Here is a 19,136-nt window from a genome sequence, read left to right on the forward strand (position 1 = left end):
TGGCACTCCCGGCGAAGCCCAGCTCCGCCCCCTCCATCCGGGCTCTGGACTCCGGGACTTAACCGCCCCCCTCCGCCCCGCGGAGCCCCGGGAGAGGTCGGCGTCGTCCGTCCCGGCGGTCGGGCCGTGCGGGGCGCAGGGGCGGCCTGACCGCACGGCCCCGCACGGCCCCGCTCACCTGCCGGACGGGGATGCCCGCACAGGGCGCTCCGCCGTGACTCAGCCGCCCGGCAGGCCGCCCGCCCGCCCGGGATTCCTCGTCTCGCCCGGCCGCGCGGCGTGTCACTGCGGGCCCGGTGTCCGGCTCTGGCCGGGCGCTCGGCGTGGGCCCCGAGTCCGGCTCCGCGAGCCGCTCACGGCGCGCCTGCCATGGTCCCTGCCCGCAGGCCCCGCGCGCCGCCCGCCTCCCGGCTCCTCTTTTGTCTGGGGCTGCCACTGCATCGCTCGCACGATCACGTGTGTCTGCACATGCCTCCTGTTTGCCTGCATGTCCCCGCACAGTGGCGGGGAAGGGCCTCGTGCCCGACGGGCCTGGCGTGGACACCCGGCCGCCCTCTGCCTCCGCTCCGCTCCCGTGCCATCCCTCCACATCCCTTCTTGGGATGCCGCCTGCTGCCATTCAGCATTTCACATGCTTTTATTACCTTATCACTCCCCCCAGCCTGCTGTGCTCAGATCACCCCCATTGCACAGATGAGGGTGAAGGCAGCTTGGCGCTGGGGCTCGTGCAGGTAGGGGACAGCTGGCCTGCTTTCCCGCCCTTTGGCACCACCTCTGGCCTAGTCTCCGCTCCCACTGGCCGCCATCCCAATGGCTGTGTCCTCCAGGGAAAGTGTGGGTAGCAGGCTGTGTGGCAGCAGATCTCAGCAGCTGCACGTAGGTGTCTCGGCGCTCAAGTTCATTCAGCCAACACACACATTCATTCATTCGTTCATTGAACGTGAATCCCGGAGACATGCACAAAGGCCACACAGGGCAGCGGTTGCACGCCAGCCACTCCCCTCGGTGATGGGGAAGGCAGGGGGCTGCGCACACCATGGCCTGAGCTCAGAGTCCCTGGGCCTATCGCTGGGCTTTCAGGTAAAGCTGGCAGAAGAGGGGGAAGGGGAGATGCCACGGTTGCCATGGCAACGCTGACTGGCAGCAGCCAGCTCCTGTAGCTCCCAAGGCAGTTTCCAGACTAACTTCCAAAAGCCTGGCTGCTAAGGACACACAGAAACAAAGCTGTCTCGTCCCCACCACCCCCAGAGAAGGTTCCTCCAGCATCTCACACCTACTGTTCAACTTGGAAACCACACCTTAATTCAGTCAGCGACTGGATGACAACCTGGGATTGGCCATGGGCTGGGGGTGGGTTTTGGGGGCTGGTGTACCACAGGCTGAACCATTTGCAGAAGACAGGGGGGAACTCCATAAACCCAGAGGGCTGAACCACTCAAGCACCACATGGGGGGTGAGGAGGCCGTCAGCCTGGACCATTCTGAGAAGTGGGCGCGATCTTCAGCATACCAAGCCATTTGTGGGTACATAACACAGAGTAGGGCTGTTGAAGAGGGGGACATGCAGACGCGGGACTTACCAGATGGGGTTTGGTGTGCCCTGTCTCATTGGAACCAGTGCCCAGCAGTGGGGTGCAGCAGTCTGCAATGGGTGGGGTGAGCAGTGCTATGGGACTGGCATGGTGCCTGGGGGGGAACTAAAAGAAAAGAAAGACCATCAGGTGGGGTGTCCTAAGCCCCACAGTTACCCCAGGCTCCCCCGCCTCCACTCTGAAAAGAAACCTGGCTTGGGTAGTCAGAGAGGATGGGAGGAAAGGTTTCATGGAAACAGAAATAAGCCATCCCAAAGTGGTCCTCCATCCTTCTGCTTCAGAAGGTAGCCTGCACCAGCCAGTAAGGTGTGTGTGTGGGGGGGAGAGGGCAGAGAGGGCATGCTAAGGCATTTGGGTAAGTCTCCAGTGGACCCTGGACCCAGGATGCCCCTTCTGCCAACAGCCTCTCACTCAGACACCCTGGCTGGCCCCCAGAAAAGCTCAACAGCCCCCTGACGATTGCCTCCCAAGTCAGCCTCCACCCAGGCTCCAGGGCCTGAAGACCCTCTTCTTCCGGCTTACTCTCCAACCTTATCAAGACACCAGAGGCGTCCACCACCGCACCCTCTGGACTCTGCCCCCTCCCCTTCCCCTAGGCGGGGGCGCAGGCAGGTCTTGGCGAGCAGCAGCACAGGTGGCCAGACAAGACGAACGGGCTGGGCAGGGAGGGGCCTCTGGGCCCCTGCCTGCCCTCCATCCCACCCGCGCGGCCGCATCCTGTTTCCCCATCACCTCCTTCCTCTCTTGGACACACACTGTGGCCCACTCCCTGCCCTCCCAGTCCCCAGAGACAGGCAGTGGGGTTCATTTAACCTAAGTCCAGGACCAACAGCCAAGTGTGCCCACCAGGGGTCAGGCCCAAATCAGCCCTGAGCAGGAACTCCCTCAGGACCTCCTGGTTCATTGCCACCTTAATCGCGCTGCTCCACCCCTCCGGAGCCAGACACACCAGAGTCCTGCCATTCCTCACTGCCAGCCCCCAGTATTCCCCCTTCCCCCAGGGACTCAGGCCTCTGGCCCCCAGCCTCCATGATGCAATGTACTGCAAGCTTCGGTGGCTGCTATGACACTGCCCCCAGGGAGGTACTATTTCTGACCCCCTCAGCAGCCCAAGGTAGAATCCTGTGAGCAGGGAGCTGGTGGCAGGCTAGAGGGCCAGGCAGGCCATGCTGGAGAAGGGAGCTTCAGACAGGGTCTCTGAGTGTGGGACCAAAGTGTGTGTGTGTGTGTGTGTGTGTGTGTAGTAGTAGTAGTAGTAGTAGAATAGTAGTAGTAGCAGTTGTTGTGTTATGTAGTAATGTTAGGAGGAGGGGACACGGGGGAGGGTCTAGCCTAGAGACAGGGGGACTGGGCAGGCCTCAGGACAGACCCAGAGGAGGAGTGAGGGGATAGCCAAAGAGGTCAGGGTGTGTGTGTGTGTGTGTGTGTGTGTGTGTGTGGGTGTCTGTGTGGGTGTCTGTGTGTGAGAGGGGTGTCTGGTCACTTGAGTGGGGAGGGGCCAGTACCATTTAAAGGGCCAGTCCCAGAGCTTTAATCCCTCTCCAGCCCTGGCCCCAAGCCGGAGGCTGTAATTCATCTGTCCAACAGCTGGGGTGGGTGGGTGTATGGGGGGGCATGTGGACGGGAAGAGGGAGCTGGGGGAGGGGCTGGGGCTTTCTAGTGCACAGAGCCAAACAACAAAAGGAGAAGCTAAAGGGCAGCTCCCGAGTGTCTAGGCCAGGTGGCCCAATCGCAAGGCAGACCTGCCAGACAAGCTGGGGGTCCCCACCTGGTGGCCAACACACTTAGTAGTTTGGGTCAAGGAGTCCACACAGAGACGCAAAGGTGGAGCAGTGGAGAAAACCCCAGCTGAGCACCCCTCCAGGCCGGCTGTCACCCTTCCCTGCACCCTCCCAGCCACAGCGCCACCCCACACCTGGCAGCCCTGCAACAGACTCAGCCCAGCTCGCCAACCAAGCACCCCCCCACACACACACATACACACACCCCGCAGGCAGGCTCCACCTCTGGCCAGCACGGGGTGGCAGTGGCCACACAGAAGCTGTCCCTTTAAATCATTACCACCCCTGATTGTGTGGAGCAACCGAGGGCCCTGCCCCCCAGGCAGGCGGCGTGCCACTTCCCCCCCCCCATGAGTCCCCAGAAATGTGAGGGCCATTTAAAGGGACAACAGAGAAGCAGGGTCTCTAGCCACCCCCCACACACAGCCCCTTTCTCCAGCAACACACATCCCCTTGCCCCTCCAGAGGGCCCCCCAAATTCCGGTTCTCTCCCCACCCCTAGAGACTGCTAGAAGGAGAAGGGGGCCAGAATGGGGGGGCAGGGAACGGGGTGCCTGAGTGTGGGGGGAACTCCCTCCTCCCTCAGAGCCCCAGGGGACAGGTCGGAAGGGAAGTGAGATCCCAGAGAGGCAGCAAGACGGAGCCCCAAAAGGTGCCTCGGGCAGACCTGGGGCGCACGGAGAAGGGAGTCAGTCCGCACGAGACAGCGGCGCAGCCAGCGGGCGACAAGCCCGACTGAGGGAAATGGAACAAGGAGAGCCAGGGGACAGGAGGCAGGGGAGGGAGGGTATTGGGAGACAGAAAGGGGGAATGGGGTCCTCCGGGAGGGTGTGGAGGAAGATCCAAGCGGGAGAGCCAGGCTGGGGTTACCTGCTGGGTGTCTGTCCCCCGGCGGTGCCCCCGGAGTCCGGGTAGGGAGGGGGGAAGCAGCAGGGGGGGGAGTGGGGGGCTGGGGGGGCGGGGGAGACAGTCCCTCCTCTGCCTCCTGGGCCTGCCCCAGAGCTCGCAGCCTCTGCCTCCCTCCTCCTCCTCCCCGTCCCTGAGTCCCGGAGTCAAACAAAGAACTGTAGCAGGCTCTCCCCAACCCCCTCCCTCCTCCTCCTCCTCCTCCACCTCCTCCTCCTCCTCCCCTCCCCTCCCTCCCCACGAGCAGGCTCCCTCCTCCTCCCTTCCGGTCTCTTCCTTTAACTACCCTCGGCCCCCTCAGCCCCCAGCACTAGTCTCTCTCCACCCACACCCCCCAACCTCTTACACACCCCTCAGCCCAGCCCCGGCCCTGCTAGGGAAACTGTGGAGTCCCTTTGCAAAATAGAGGGCAACAGGGGAGGGGACTGCCGGGGTCTTGCTTCAAAATCATGACCCACAACAGGATTATTTTATTTTTGCAGCCAAAGGAATCATCTGCGCTATTCCTTCTCTGCGGTGGGGTGGGGGGGGGGGCTGGTGAAGAATCCTAAGGAAAGCAATACAAAGCTGGCCAAAGCCCTCATCCAATAAAGTGTGCAAAGCAGTGAAAGCAAATCCCAGCCCTCTCTCACCTCCAAATTAGCAAACTCTCCAATTGCTCCTAGCGATCCCCCAAGGCCCAGGCTACTTTGGAGCACGCCCTCAACTATAGTTAAAAAAAAAAACAAACCTTCCAATAACAACACACATTCACTCAGAGATCATTTTGTGCCAGACCCTGTGCTGTGCAGACACGCTCCCATTTCCCCACCTCCTAGCAGCCTTGAAGGTAGGTATTGATATTTAAATTCCCCAGATTAAGAATTATGAGGGGTTCAGGTCTGGTCTGACCACCTTGGGCCGACTCTGTGGGCCATCAATGAGGAAAGACACAGAGTTTGCCCAATATTGTCTCCAGCCCCAGAACCTCACACCCAAGGGCACCCACAGTTGAGCCCTGAGTGTCCTCCTCCCCCAGGTGAGATGCCACAAACCGACCCACACACCTGCTCAGGTTAAAGATCCGGATTCCTCCCCACCCCACCACACACACCCTCACTGTGGGTGGGGAGGGGGCTCTGATTGGGAAGAGCAGGTGTCCACTGCGGCTGCTAAGGCTTCCTATTTGGCCTCTACTCTCACTTCAACTCAATATAGGGCCAAGGGCAACACAACCGGACCTCGGGTGGTGCAGCAGGTGGGAAAGTCAGAGACTGCTACGAGTCTCTTTCCAGGGCGCGGGAGGCCTGCCCCGGAAATGTGCCATGCCAACCTGGGGCAGAGTGACCTGGCCGAGGGGCAAAGTCTCCGAGCCACACCACAGCTGTGCCCCTCCCCCTCCCAGAACTCCAGGCCGGGTTTCCCACCTGCAGGATGCTAGGGCCAAGGGAAGGGAGAAGGGAAAGAGACGGCGCGGGTCTGGAACTGGACTCGGGACGGAGGTGGGAGGAGACCTCATTGCCTGGCAACCCTCCCTGGGCACGTGCACTGGTGACGTCACCCCAGGCCACCTCTAGCACAGACCTTTGACCCCTTGCAGGGCGGAGTAGGGCCGCCGGCTATGCTTCCCTTAGGAATTCTTAGGGACGTAGCCTTAGGAATTCTGGGAACCCTCAAAGGAAAGCCGGAAGGAACCCAGGTATCCTGCCTCGATCTCTTTCACCGCCCTCACTCCCCGCTCCGTCCCAGGATGAGTTCGATCCTCCACACTCGGGGCTTCTCGCTCTCCTTCCTCTCCGCCGCCAGTCCTGACCTCCCAACCCATATTTCTGACAGGAGTCCCGACACGCCCCTCGGAGATACTGTGCCTTTCTCTCTCGTGGGCGAGATCTCGGGTCGGGGACAGGAGCCCGGGAACCGGGGCACTGCGTCCCGTGTTGGGGGTGTGGGGGCTCCGTCCTCCTGCCTGCGGGATCCCCCGTGTCCCAGCCGGCCGCCAGCCGGGATCTGTCTAGTTCCCCAACTCTCCTGCCCCCTCCTGCGCCGTTCCAGGGCGGAGTCTGTGGAGTTGAAACCAGGACACGGCGAGAGGAAATTATATAACCCGGGAGAAGCGGAGAAGGACGAGTAGAGACGGGGACAGCGTGCCCGAAGGGAGACAGGGGAGGGTGCAAAGCGCACCGGGGCCGGCGAGGCGCGGGCAGGGTTGGAGTGTACAGCAAAGAGCAGCAACTCCAGACGGCACCTGGGCGTCCAGGGTCACCCCAACCCCTCCACCAGCAGCAGCAGCTGGGCCCCGGCGGTGAATCCTGGAGACGGGGCACAGCCACCCGTTCCCTTTCTCTTGGGGAGGCAACCTAAGCCAGAGCCCGGGAAGGTTGCGGCTGAGCAGATGGGGCCGGAAACCGCAGCTCCGCCCAGCCCACCTGGGGGTGTGGGGCGCCAGCTGAGGGGAGGAACAGGTAGCCGGCCCTGCCACGCGAGGCCGCGGGCGAAGGCGTCGGGGTGCCCAGGGGCAGCGCAGCCCCGGACGGCGGCGGGGAGGAGGGGCGGCCGGCCCGCCGCGCAGGCGCACGGGGCAGCGGGGCGCCAGCGGCGGGAGGGTGGGCGCGAGCGTGTGGGAGCGCACGTGCGGGTCCTGGCAGCCGCCGCCTCCCGTGCCCGGCCTTCCCCCACTGCCCGCTTCCTGTCGCTCTACAGAGCCCCCTCCCCATTGGCTGCCGGGGCCCTGATGTCAAGGGCGTCCGCGGGAGCCGATTGGGCGGACGGGAGTCGTTCGGGAATCCGACTCCGAGCCTCGCGCTCTCCTGTTACTCCGGCAACTGGGCAAGCCACCGCTCCCGGCTGCAGCCAAAGCGGGGTACCGCCGGCCCGATCCCCGGACGCCTCCTTCCCTCTTCGGTGACTCCCGCCCCGCCTTCCCGTCAGGTTTCTCTCTCGGTGGCGGGAACCCGGCGTCCTGCCCCCGGCCTTCCCGGCCTCGTTCTAACCACCCTGCTCTACACAGCACAGCCACAAGCCACAGCAGACAGGAAGTGAATCCGAGTTGCTTGGTAACCAGCTCGCGTGTCTCTCCCCTCTTCACTGTTTACCCCAGCTGGGAGAGCTGGAGGCTGAGTCCCAGCGCCCTCCCACCCACTGCTTCCTGTGAGGGGGCGCAGAGGGCGAGTCATCCCCTGGGCCTCAGCCCACCTTTCCTTGCGTCAGGCCAGGGCGGGGGCGAAGGGGTCTTCAGTGGCCTTCGCGCTCACACGCCTCCGGGTGCGCGTCTCCTCCTCGCCATCTCGTGGCTAGGCCGGGAAGGGTTCGCAGAGGGAAGGGCCTGTGCCGGGGGAACCGGGAGACCACAGAGGAGGCGAGGCGAGACCCGAGGAAGTGTGGAGCGAGGAGGTCCAGGAGGGCCGAGGGGCTGGGGGACGAAGCGCGCCATCCACCAGCCCCCATCCCGGGAGGAGTGCGGGAGAAGGTCAGGGCTCAGGTGACGCACTTCACCTCTGGGAAGGGCAGGAGCAAGACTTTTGACTTGGCCGTGGGACCAGGGTCACAGCCCTGTCTGGCCACTCCTAACATCTAAGGGCCATCACAGGACCTCTGCAAACTCTGCCCCCATCCCAGGGTCAAAGGGGACTCCCAGCCCTTCCGGGCCCCTTTCGCTGCCCGACACCGGAGGCATCTGCCTCCCGAACCTCCCGTTGCCGCACTCTTGGCTTGTTCGCTCCTGGGGGACGTGGATGTCCTGAACCCCTAATTCTTCTTTCCCGACTCCAACGTCCATTCCCAGCTCTCCCTCTCCTGCGCCTCCGGCGTCCCGCCCCCTCACACTGAGATGGTTTCCCTCGTTCCAGATGCCCTCGCGACTCCCCCGTTACCTGGTTCCGGGGGGAGGGTCCCCGGTGTCCCGGCTCCCCAAGGTCTCCCAGGGGGTCGGGCGGCCCCCCCTCCCAGGCCGGGGCTGGGGGGCCGCTCCGCCCCGTGGCGCAGTTGGATTTTCCAACACAAACACCGCTCCCCGACCCCGCCCCCTTCGCGGGGCCCCGCCCCCGGGTGCCCCTCATTCCGGCCACGCCCCGTCCATTGCTGGGTCCGCCAGTCTGGGCCCCGAGCCGGGGAGCATGCTCGGTGCGGGTGCCAGGCTCAGGGTGCAGTGTCCGGGGTGCACCCCAGAGCCCTGCTCGACAAATCCCTCTCCCATTTGGATTCCACACCCTTCCAAATCCAGCCGGGTCCCTCCCACTCCAGCCCAGCCCTGCGGGTTAGCTGCACCCTCCTTGGGCCCCGCCCCCCTTCAAGGCCGCCCCATTTCCCTAGCTGTTTTCCCAGACTTGCGAGTAGCTCCCCAGTAGTTAACCTCCTTGGTGTGGCCAGGGGCCTCCACTCTCCCCAGCCCCACCACATCACTGAAAGACGCAAAGTTTGCGGTCGCAGTGTGTGGGGGAGTGTTTACCGTACTGCGTTCCCAGACAACTCAACCACCTTTATGGCTGGCCTCCCGGGTGCACCAGACTCCCATCACACATTCAGTCACCGTCAAGGCCGGCCCCTGTGTGAGGTCCAGCCCCTGGCCGAGATGCGTATTCTAGAGTCCTGGTGTGGAGTAGGGAGGGGAGGCGGGGGTGGAGGAGGCAAGAAGAAGAGCCAGAGGCCTCCTCAGCTGTCCAGGCTCATGAGCAGGGCCGTGCCCCTCTTGATCCAGTGATCCGACGACATGGCCCCAGAACGCAGGTCGATCCCGATGACGAAGGAGGCTCGGTCCGCGCTGCCTGCCCGGTTGGGGTAGTAATAACAGGGGCAGGAGTACATGCCTGGGGGTGGGGGGAGAGAGGCAGAAAGGTTCAGACCCCAGGAGCCTATGGGAGAGCAGGGGAGGAACGGGGGGGGGGGGGGGCAGGCGGACCCACCCTTGGCACTCTTCTTGCGGCTCTCTGCAGGCCGGAAGTGGATGGTGGGCATGAGACAGACCAGCTGCATGGGTTCTGCCTCAACCAAGCAGGAATTCTTGCGATCCCAGCCGGCGCCTTCCAGGTACAAACCTCTGACCCAGGCACCGTCCTTGGGACAGGAAGGAGGCAGGTGTAGAAGGCTAGGCCCCCAGTGGTGAGCGTCCTTGCCCTACTCATAGGTTCCTCCCCTTCTGGTCCTGTGGCTTGTGACTTGTCTCCCAGCACCCCCTCCCCCCAGCTCAGCTAGCTCCCACCTTGGGCGGATACACCAGATTGCTGTCATCCACAGTGGAAACGATAAACTCCCAGGAGAGGCTGTCCACCGAAACCTAGGGTTTGAAGGTGAGTGGCAGGGAGGTCCCCCAGGGAGGGACTGCAAAGGAGGGGCTGGTCCCTGTACCTGTGTCCCACCCCACTGGCCACCTGGCTTACATTATTCTGGCGCGCGGAGGCCTGCAGCACAGCGGTCAGGAAGCCCGTGGGGAAGGTAAAACCAGAAAGCCAGAAGATCACTGGCGGCCGGGCACGGCTGGCCCACGTCTCAAACTGCTCCACGCGCAGGGCCAGGTCCCGGGTCCAGGAGGCCAGCGGCTTTTGCGAGGGATAGGCCTGGTTGCAGGGCAGGGCAGGGGGAGGCAGCACGTGGTCAGCTGTCTGTTCAGTGTCAGCAGGCACACACCCTCTTGTTGGAGGGCCGGGAGCAGCATGATGGCTAGTGGCGTGCCATAGCAGCAGATGGGCCGAACTCACCCAAAACCCGCTCCCAGAAGAGAAGCAGGACGTGCCAACCATTTCAGGCAGGGTGAGGACTCCCTTGTTGGAAATGCTTACGGCCCAACCCACTTCAGCTTTTGGAGTTTCTGGGGATCTGGGAAGTCTTGTGTAGACCGTTCCTGGCTGAGGATTCCCTCAAATAAGAGTCTACTTCCAATTCAGAACTATCTTTTAAAATTAAATAATTATTTCTTTAATTTAAATAATTTTTTAAATTATTATTTTAAGCCTCATGTTGACCCTCCAAAAGTCTCTGATGTTGGCATTTGGCGGATTTCCTCTCCTGTGCTTAGGGGTGCTCAGTGCGTGAGGTTAATGAGCTGTCTCAGTTTTGTTTATTTTTTCCCTAAAATGTCCTGGGGAAGTTCCTATGTTGGTCAGATTTCAACCTTGAACCTGTCTGGCTTTGAAGTCCCAGCAGTCTGCAGTCTGCCCTCTGGCTCGGGGACCAGGAGACCTGGGTGGGAGTGGGAGAACGGGGGTGGGGATGGCTCTTTGGTGGAGGAGGAGCCATGGGGGGTGGCTGGGGTGGCGCCTTGCCTTTCCCCAGAGCGGAGGCACGTGGGCATCAAAGATGCAGTTGAAAATCTCCTCCAGGCTTGTGGACATGACGATGAGGCCCTGGATGCCCTTCTCCAGGTCTGTCAGTGAAGACCTGGGTGGGAGGATGGGGTGTGTGTTAGGACACTGGATGGGTGGCAGGTGCACTCTGCCTTCCCCGCTGCCCGCGCCCATGCCAGGTGGTGCCTCACAGGATGGTCTCCATCAGCTTGTTGTATCTCTGGATCTCCTGCAGGAGTACCACACTGAGTGGGGAGGGGTCGAGGGCCAGCAGCTTGCGGGTGCCCTCGTAATCAATCATCTCGGGGATCTTCTGCTTTATGTCCGCGGCCAACTCCAGCACCTGCCAGGGGAAGCAGGGGCTGAATGTGGGGCCCTCTCCTCCCCCCTGCTGCCCTGGGGTGCCTGTCCATCTGTTCGTCCATCCGGCCAGCCTGGTGCCTACCTTCTCCTCTCGGCTCTGGCCCCCGGCTCTGGTGGGTGTAATCTGGGGTTGTAGGGACAGCAGGGTCTCAAACAGAGTCCGCGCCTCAGTGATCTGGGAGGCCACATCGGCATTGGGGTGCTGGCCGAAGGCCTCTGGTGGATCCATGCCAGGCAGCAAGCTGATGTACTCCTTGTAAGAGGCCAGGCTTCCGTCCTTGGGGATAAAGTAGGTCTCCAGGATCGACAACCTGGAGAGCCAGTTGAGTAAATCACCTTGGACAGGGGACTCAGGCCAGCCCCAGCCCCAGCACACACGCCCCTGCACCGTCCCCTGCTCTTGCTCCTCCTCCTACCTTCCCCCCAGCTCCAGGCCACTGCGCCTCACCGGTAGAAGGGAGTTGACAGAGCCTGATCAGAGAAGTAGTCGTTGATGTAGGTGGTGAGCAGGCGCCGGTCCCAGTCGTCTGTGACGTGGCCGCCGTAGTTGACGCCTGCGATGAGATACTTGAGGGCGTCCCAGGGTGTCTCCTCATACTCATCCAGGTAGAGGCTCAGCAAGTTCTCCGACACCTGTGTGGGAAGAGGTGCCAGCCATGCCCCCAGGCCACCCCGTCACAAGGTCAGGGCTGGACTCCCCCATCTGAGGCAGGTGCTCCCATGGGGGATTTGGGGAGGGCCTGACCTCAAAGTCAGAGTCGTTGAACCCATAGATGATGTTCCAGCCCAGTTGCAGGAACTTCTTGCGTTCCAGGAGCACAGAGTGGAAGAAGCAGAGGGCAAATAGTAGCTTCTTGTATTTGACTGGCTTGGAGCAGCGGGAAAACTGTGACTCGGACATCAGCTGGTACAGACGCGTCATGTTGGCCTTGAGGCCCTGGGGGCAGTGCAGGTGGCAGGTGGGGCAGCATGCTCACCTTGTGTGCCATGCGTCGTGCCCATCCCTACCAGGAGCACCATCTGCATACAGTTGTGGCGGTTGGTCACTGCACAAAGGCACTGGCTCAAGAGCTGAGTGGAAGAAGCCTAGAGTCCCTCATCTGGGCAGGATGTGGCTCCATTCCCATGTCTGGGAGATCCTCTCTGATAAACTGGCCAGCCCACCTGCCCATCCCCACTGCTCATCTCAGCCACATGTTCATTTTATGTGAAAGAGCAAGAGACAGACAGACAGAGGGTCTTCCCTCTGCTGGTTCACTCCCCAAATGTCTGCAACAGCCAGGGCTGGGCCAGACCAAAACCAGGAGCCAGGAACTTCCTCTGGATCTGCTGGTTACAGGGTGCTGCTGTTCTAGGCCACAAGCAGGGAACTGGAGGAAACAGAGGAGCTGAGTCTTGAATGGGAAGGCCAACATGAGATGCTAATAATGCTAAGTGGTGGCTCAACTCAGCCAGGAGCCAGGAACTTCCTCCAGGTCTCCCACGTGGGTGCAGGGTCCCAAGGCTTTGGGCCGTCCTCCACTGCTTTCCCAGGCCACAAGCAGGGAACTGGATGGAAAGTGGAGCTGCCAGGACCAGAACCGATACCCATATGGGAACCCAGTGTGTGCAAGGCAAGGACTTTAGCTGCTAGACCACTGCGCCGAGCCTGAGTACAGAATATTCTATCATCAAATGGTAAGTGAAAAATCAGCTTTATCATTTATTTGAATTCTTTGGTGATTTGCAAGGTGGACAGATGCGTCTCTGATGGGTGAATAGCAGTGGCTGAACAACCAGAGCCAGTACCACTTCCCCCTGGGTGTGCATTAGCAGGAAACTGGAGCGGGCACGTGCATGCAGGCACCCCAAGGTGGGATGTGGGGCTCCTGTGCAGTGTCTGAACGACTGTGCCAAATACCCACCCCTAACCTATGAAGAAATCATGTTGTGTGAGGGGACTCAGGCCAGGCCTAGCCCTAAGAATGTGAGGTTCCGGGCCCGGCGGCGTGGCCTAGCAGTTAAAGTCCTCGCCTTGAAAGCCCCGGGATCCCATATGGGCGCCGGTTCTAATCCTGGCAGCTCCACTTCCCATCCAGCTCCCTGCTTGTGGCCTGGGAAAGCAGTTGAGGACGGCCCAATGCATTGGGACACTGCACCCGCGTGGGAGACCCGGAAGAGGTTCCTGGTTCCCGCCTTCGGATCAGCGCGAACCGGCCCGTTGTGGCTCACTTGGGGAGTGAATCATCGGATGGAAGATCTTCCTCTCTGTCTCTCCTGCTCTCTGTATATCTGGCTGTAATAAAATGAATAAATCTTTAAAAAAAAAAAAAAAAGAATGTGAGGTTCCTGGTGTCCGTGGGTCCTGGCGCTTGGCGCCACAGGTGGCAATAGGATGGTAATCAGGGGAGGGGAATAGTCTCTGCATCAGCTTGCCCAAGGAAGGGGTGTGGCGAGAGCAAAGGCAAGGCCTGAGACCCAGCTCCAGGCCAAGAGGACAAAGAAGCAGTGAAGCCAGCAGAGGTGTGTGAGCACAGGGGAGGGGGCACGGCAGCAGGAGCAGAGGGGCGATGGGCCGCCTGCGTGCAGTCACAGGGCCCTTGCCTCAGCTTCCTGCCGCATGTTGCACCAGGATGTGCCCCCAGGCCTCCCACAGTGGGAGCAGAAAGGAGCACCCCCCAACCAAGGGCCATGCAAAGCTCCTGAAACTGGGGTGGGAGAGCTGAGAGGGCAGGCTACCAGGTGTGAACGGGCAAGTGCACACTCGGTGTGGTCACACCTAGAGGGGATCTGGTGACTCTGGGGAGAAAGTGGCAGAGGAAGGAGGAGGAGGCCAGGTCTAGGGAGGAGAATGCAAGGAAGTGCCAGGAGGCAGGAAGCACCCCCCGCCCCTCACGGCTGACAATGAGCGTGGGAACCCAACCCCCACTTCCGGTCTGTTATGTATTTAATCCCTCCATGCCTCACATTCCAGAGCTGCTCTTGTGGGACACGCAGGTGTGTGTGTGATATGTCTTAAGGGACTTAGGGTCAGATATGGCTACCACATTTTAGGAGTTTGGCGCCGAGAAGAGAGCCATGAGGTGGGATTGTTTGGATGCTGCAGGGAGAAAGGCAGCCCCCCTGCCCTGTACCTTTGGTGGCTCTGTGGTCATCTTGATGCTGGCCTGCAAGATGGAGATGGGGAAGTCCGGGTGGGGGCTGGAGCTGAGCCACAAGCGGAAGGACGGGTGAGGCTCCTCCACCTGCAGCTGCTCCACCAGCTTGTCCAGGTTGGGCATCCAAGACAGCGACAGGTGGCAGTTTGCCAGGAATACCCAGTGTCCTGAAAGGAGTTTCCTGGGTCAGTGGCAGCAGGCCGCTAGCTCCTTTGGTCTCCGAGCAGTGTCATTGCTCTGGGTCACTCCCAGAAGGCTTCTGGGGTGGCTTAGAACCAGGGTGAAGGCCAGGGGCGGGGTGTGGGGGTGTAAGAGGGTGGGGAGACAAAGAACAGCATGACTACTGACCCTGAGCCACACCGTCTCGGAGCAGCCTAGCCGCGATGGGGGCCTGGCCCTGGCCCAGCGATAGGGCGTGGAAGCGCTGGGCCATGCCTGTGTGCTCTGCCAGCTGCAGCAGGGCGCCGGTGGGGTCCACACCCGGGGACAGGATGAACACGAGTGGGGAGCGTGGGCTGGAGTCTTCCATCACCTGCGGGAGGCACAGGGCTGACCCTCAGGCAGAGGTCTGTGGAGCCCAAGCTGGAGGGAGGCAGAGGCGGAGGAGACGGCGCGCATGCGCAGAGCGAGGCAGCCACTGACCAGCTTCATGTTTAGCACTGGGGGCTCGATGAAGCGGGAGCCGAGGTTGGAGACAATGAAGGAGGTGACGCAGAAGGCTACGCGGTCCTGGCGCAGGGAGCGGACGATCAGCATCCGCTGCATCTCATTGCAGGCATTTTCCCACTCACCTGTGCGCAGAGCAGGAGCAGGAGGATGGGGCAGGGCTGAGTGGAGGGGAGAGGAGAGAGGCCGGGAGTGGGGTGGCCAGGCCCCCGGGGTACCTGGCAGCATGGCCTTCTCGGGGGCAGCGTTAGTGTACCACAGGTGCCAGTCCCGCGGGTACTGTTCGAAGGAGTTCATGAGCCCATGGAAGTTGGTCAGTTTGTCCAGCTCCGTAATGTTATCCCAGTAGGCGTCTGCCAGCCAGCTGGTGCACGGGTTGTCCATTTGGCCCTCCCGATCCAGGACCTGGCGGGGAAAGGAGTGGGGAGGGACAGATGGACCAGAAACATCTCAGAAGAGGCCTCTGCAGCGCCGGGGCACAGCAGGCTAGGCTGCTGCGTGCTATGCCCGCATACCACTTGGGACTCCCAGTTTGGGTCCTGACCGCTCGTGTGCATTCTTCCTTTTCAAACCACTTCATTTATTTGGAAGGCAGAGTTACCTATACACAGACAGGAAAGACAGAGACCTTCCATCTGCTGGTTCACAGATGACCGCCACTGCTGGGGCCAGGTCAGGCAAAGCCAGGAGCCTGGCACTCCGTCCAGCACTCACATTGAAGCTGGCGGCCTAACCTGCCTGCTGCGCCACAAGGATGGCGCTCCTGGCTCCTGGCTTCAGCCTGCCCCAGGGCCTGGATGTTGTGGCCGTCTGAGGAGTAAAACAGTGGATACCAAGATCTCTCTCTAGCACTGTCTCTTTATCACTCTGCCTTTCAGATAAACAAAGAAACAAATACATCCTATTTTAAAAGTGCATCTTTTCCCTTTGCTTTTTGAGAGTGAGAAATCCAAGCTGGGCCTTCCAGGAAACTGAAGGAAGAGAACGCAGGAATCCAAGATGGATGAGTGTGCACCAGTACCCAGGCCTCCAGCAGGGCTTAGCCACCTGGCGTCGGCACCGTTCAAATTTAGGGAGCTGGCGCCCTCTGGTGGCCGCTTGGTAATAATGTCTTCAACCCTGAGAACCTCAGTTGTTGCTACCTCACCCTCCTGAAAAGTAAAACCGTTCCATCTGTCCATCCATTCACTCACTTCTCATATATTTTTTTACTTGAAAGAGTTACAGAGAGAGAAGGCAAGACAGACAGACACAAAAAAGATCCTCCACCTGCTGCTTCACTCCCTAAATGACTGCAATGGTTGGTCTGAGCTGGGCTGATCCAAAGCCAGGAACTTCCTCCAGGTCTCCCACGTGGGTGCTGGGACCTAAGGATTGAGCCATCCTCCACTGCTTTGCAAGGCCACAAGCAGGGAACTGGGTGGGAAGTGGAGCAGCTAGGACTAGAACCGGTGCCCATAGGGGATGCCAGCCCTATAGGTAGAGGATTGGCTTCATATGCTACTACACTGGCCCCATTACTTCTCATCCATTACAGTTTATTATTATTATTATTATTATTATTATTGCCTACCAATCCCTTACTTAAAGCATTTGGGCTGCGCAGGTGAGCAAAAAGGACATGACCCTAAGGAGTTGGCTTTCCATCATGGGATTGACTACAAACCCAGGGACAGATGATGAACCAAAACCCCAACAAAGCAGCACATCATCTAGCACGTTTGAGATGGCAGTGCCCAGGGACCACAGGATGAGCCAAGACAGGTCAGGGAGCCAGGGAGTGCAGGGGAGCTGTGAGCTTTACTGCAGGTACTTTTGGGGGGACCTAATCTGTCTGGTTGTCTCCATCTCTCTGACCAGAAAACAGTAACTCGGAGCAAAAAAACGATGCCTATTGGGGCAGGCTTGGGGGTGGGAGGGGTGTCAAAAGGCTGCCACTAAACTCCAGGTGAGACAAAGTGAAAGTGCGAGACACATAACAGGGGCAGGGAAGAGCTGGGCCCAGCCAGAGTTCGAGCAGACAGACATGTGGCAGGTCAACCCCAATGGCCCCAGGAGTGAGTGGGCACCTGCCCCCGGTTCGCTCACTAGAGCCTTTGGTTCTCATCCAGCTTGACACTGCCCCCTCCGGCATCACAGGAAGGTGCCCTCTGCCCCCCACTCACCACACCCCCGCGGAGGAAGAAGTTGTACTCGTCCATATTGAGCTTGCCTGACGTCTCCAGAATTTTGGCGCACATGTGAAAACTGAACAGTAACTTGTGGCGCTCGAACAGGGTGCGGCAGGTGTACCTGGGGGTGGGGGAAAGGGTGGAGGGGGACCTGACACTCAGGGAATGGGGGGCCATCAAATCCAAACTTTCTGGAACAGCCCCGGACCCGGTTGGAGAGAAGTCATGATTTCTCCAGAGTTCACTGGGAATCAGGCTAAATTTCTCTCCCTGCCAGACACCCTGAAGACACGGGGAGGAGGAAACCCCACCCCCGACCTTGAAGGAGAGCATGGAATCCCACCAAGGGACCTGCAGTGGGACTGTTGCCACAGACTGGGATGACCCTTTCATCTCCCCCCGCCCCGAACCCCTGCCCTTCCATGGTTCCATGGGGCCAAAGGGCAGCGCCTGGGCCCAGTTCTGTGGCAGCTGCAGCAAAGGGGTGAGAGCAGTGAGGCGCGCAGAGCAGGCACGGGGGAGAGGAGGCTGGGCCCTGCAGGGTTGAGGGCAGGGCTGACATGCGGGCATGGCCATGGGAGTCACATGGGGAAGGACAAAGGGAGAGAGGCAGGACAGTGTGCTGTGGCAGGCCATGCAGGTGTGTGCTGATGCCCCAGTGTGTGTGTGTGAGAGACAGACACTCAGATCTGGCACACCCAAGGACAACTCCGTGCCTGGCACTAGGGGACTGCTGAGTATGTGTGGTGCCATTCAGGGGAGGCTGACCCTGACGCTGGAGGAAGAGGGAAGACACAGAGCATGGCCCTGCAGCAGGCTGAACCTGAGGGGACTTGGGGGCTGCACAGATGGACAAGGCAAGCCCCTTGATGCTCCCAGACCACAGGTGGCAGGTCCCAGAGGCCAGACCCTTGCCTGGATCCAAATCTGCACCTGAACAAGGGCCCTCCCGTGCTTTAGACGCAGGCTAACCCTGAGGAAAACTGCTACAGTGACGGCGGTGGACAATGCACAGCCAAGGCCAACAGCAAAGGGCAGCTTTAGAAAGAGATGGAGCCACCGCCAGCTGCACCAGCACAGCCATGCTTGCCAGGAGGGTGGCTGGAGACAGAGGCGAGGCCAGGCCCCAGCAGCCAGGGGCGGCGGGGAGCAGGGGCTGACCTGTAGACCGCATAGGTGTGGTAGTCATTGAGATAGTCTATACGGTCCTCCAGCTTGTTGCTGCGATGGCTCTTGTCTATGCTGAGCACGAAGAGGCTGATGTAAGCGTCCAGTGAGAACTGGTACATGGGGTCGATGTGGCTCATGTCATTGAGCACGAAGAACAGCACAGACGCCCGCTGCGCACACGGGCGGTAAGCCTGTGGGTGAGTGGGCAGTCAGGGCAGGTGCACAGGCTGGGACTAGCTTCTGGCGCGGGTGGGGGGCGGGGCGGAGGGGAGCCTATGTGGCCAGGGGGTAGGGGAGCGAGGAGCAAGGTGGGGTGCAGAGGGCAGGGGCACTGGCCTCACGGGCCAGGTCAATGTTGATCTCCGTGGTCTCGCTGGTCTCCAGCTGCTCCGTGACCTCGGCGGCCGTCACCTTGGAGGTCCGCAGGGTGTTGACCAGCTGTACGTCATCCAGCAGGGAGCCCGTGGCCTCATTCAGCAGCCTGGTGGGGATGGGCAGAGGGGAGCAGCCGACAGGTGCTTATGGACTGGGGAGTCAGTCAGGGGCGCTGTGTGGAGTGAAGGGACTCCCCCCACCCCCGTCCCCCGACTCCAGCCCCTTGCGCTTGGGTGTGCCTGCAGGTAGACCGCCGGGATGGCAGAAGGGAGGTCCGGGCTCACCGGAGGATTTCGTCCTCCAGCTCCTTGAGCTTGCGCTTGCCGGCGGCGATGTTGATGACCAGCGAGTCCTTCTGCTCCTCCAGCTCTGGCCGCTCCTTTCGGACCACAATGCCCAGCAGCTGCGCCTCCAGACCCTGGCAGAGCCGGCGGTCCCCAGGATGAGGGACTCGCCCCCACACCTTTGTCCCTCACTCCATGTTTTCCATCCATCTTCCCCAGCTTCACTCTGGCTCCGTCCCTGGCATTCACCGCCCCTCCCACCCACCCACCTGCTCTTTAACTGCAAAGTTCACGATGGTGGTCTTGGCTGAAGTCTCTGGACTGTAGTGGGGGTTGGAGAGCTTGGTGGTGATGTAGAAACGGAAATTGGGGTTGTATTCTACTTCCTTATCTCCAATGCGCATCAGCAGCCGGCCACCTGCCAGGACAAGGTCAAGG

At 60.8% G+C, this 19,136-nt stretch overlaps 1 protein-coding gene across 3 annotated transcripts in view; it reads right to left on the reverse strand.

Moving 5' to 3' along the window:
* Nucleotides 1-8,844: 8,844 nt before the first annotated feature.
* DNAH2 (dynein axonemal heavy chain 2) overlaps nt 8,845-19,136 on the reverse strand; it is a 108,350-nt gene continuing 98,058 nt past the window's right edge. For all 3 annotated transcript variants that reach the window (XM_058675835.1, XM_058675834.1, XM_058675833.1), the window contains 18 exons: nt 18,968-19,116; nt 18,699-18,832; nt 18,376-18,520; nt 18,031-18,230; nt 16,864-16,990; nt 14,917-15,103; nt 14,675-14,823; nt 14,381-14,564; nt 14,009-14,199; nt 11,641-11,832; nt 11,344-11,528; nt 10,978-11,206; nt 10,724-10,875; nt 10,512-10,626; nt 9,630-9,806; nt 9,452-9,526; nt 9,156-9,306; nt 8,845-9,059 (listed from right to left, as the gene is read on the reverse strand). In XM_058675835.1, the coding sequence (XP_058531818.1) occupies nt 8,905-9,059; nt 9,156-9,306; nt 9,452-9,526; nt 9,630-9,806; nt 10,512-10,626; nt 10,724-10,875; nt 10,978-11,206; nt 11,344-11,528; nt 11,641-11,832; nt 14,009-14,199; nt 14,381-14,564; nt 14,675-14,823; nt 14,917-15,103; nt 16,864-16,990; nt 18,031-18,230; nt 18,376-18,520; nt 18,699-18,832; nt 18,968-19,116 (2,897 nt within the window). In that variant the 3' untranslated portion in view covers nt 8,845-8,904. The remainder of the gene's footprint in view (nt 9,060-9,155; nt 9,307-9,451; nt 9,527-9,629; nt 9,807-10,511; nt 10,627-10,723; nt 10,876-10,977; nt 11,207-11,343; nt 11,529-11,640; nt 11,833-14,008; nt 14,200-14,380; nt 14,565-14,674; nt 14,824-14,916; nt 15,104-16,863; nt 16,991-18,030; nt 18,231-18,375; nt 18,521-18,698; nt 18,833-18,967; nt 19,117-19,136) is intronic.

The sequence above is a fragment of the Ochotona princeps genome, chromosome 17 (genome assembly GCF_030435755.1).
Source record: "Ochotona princeps isolate mOchPri1 chromosome 17, mOchPri1.hap1, whole genome shotgun sequence".
NCBI lineage: Eukaryota > Metazoa > Chordata > Mammalia > Lagomorpha > Ochotonidae > Ochotona > Ochotona princeps.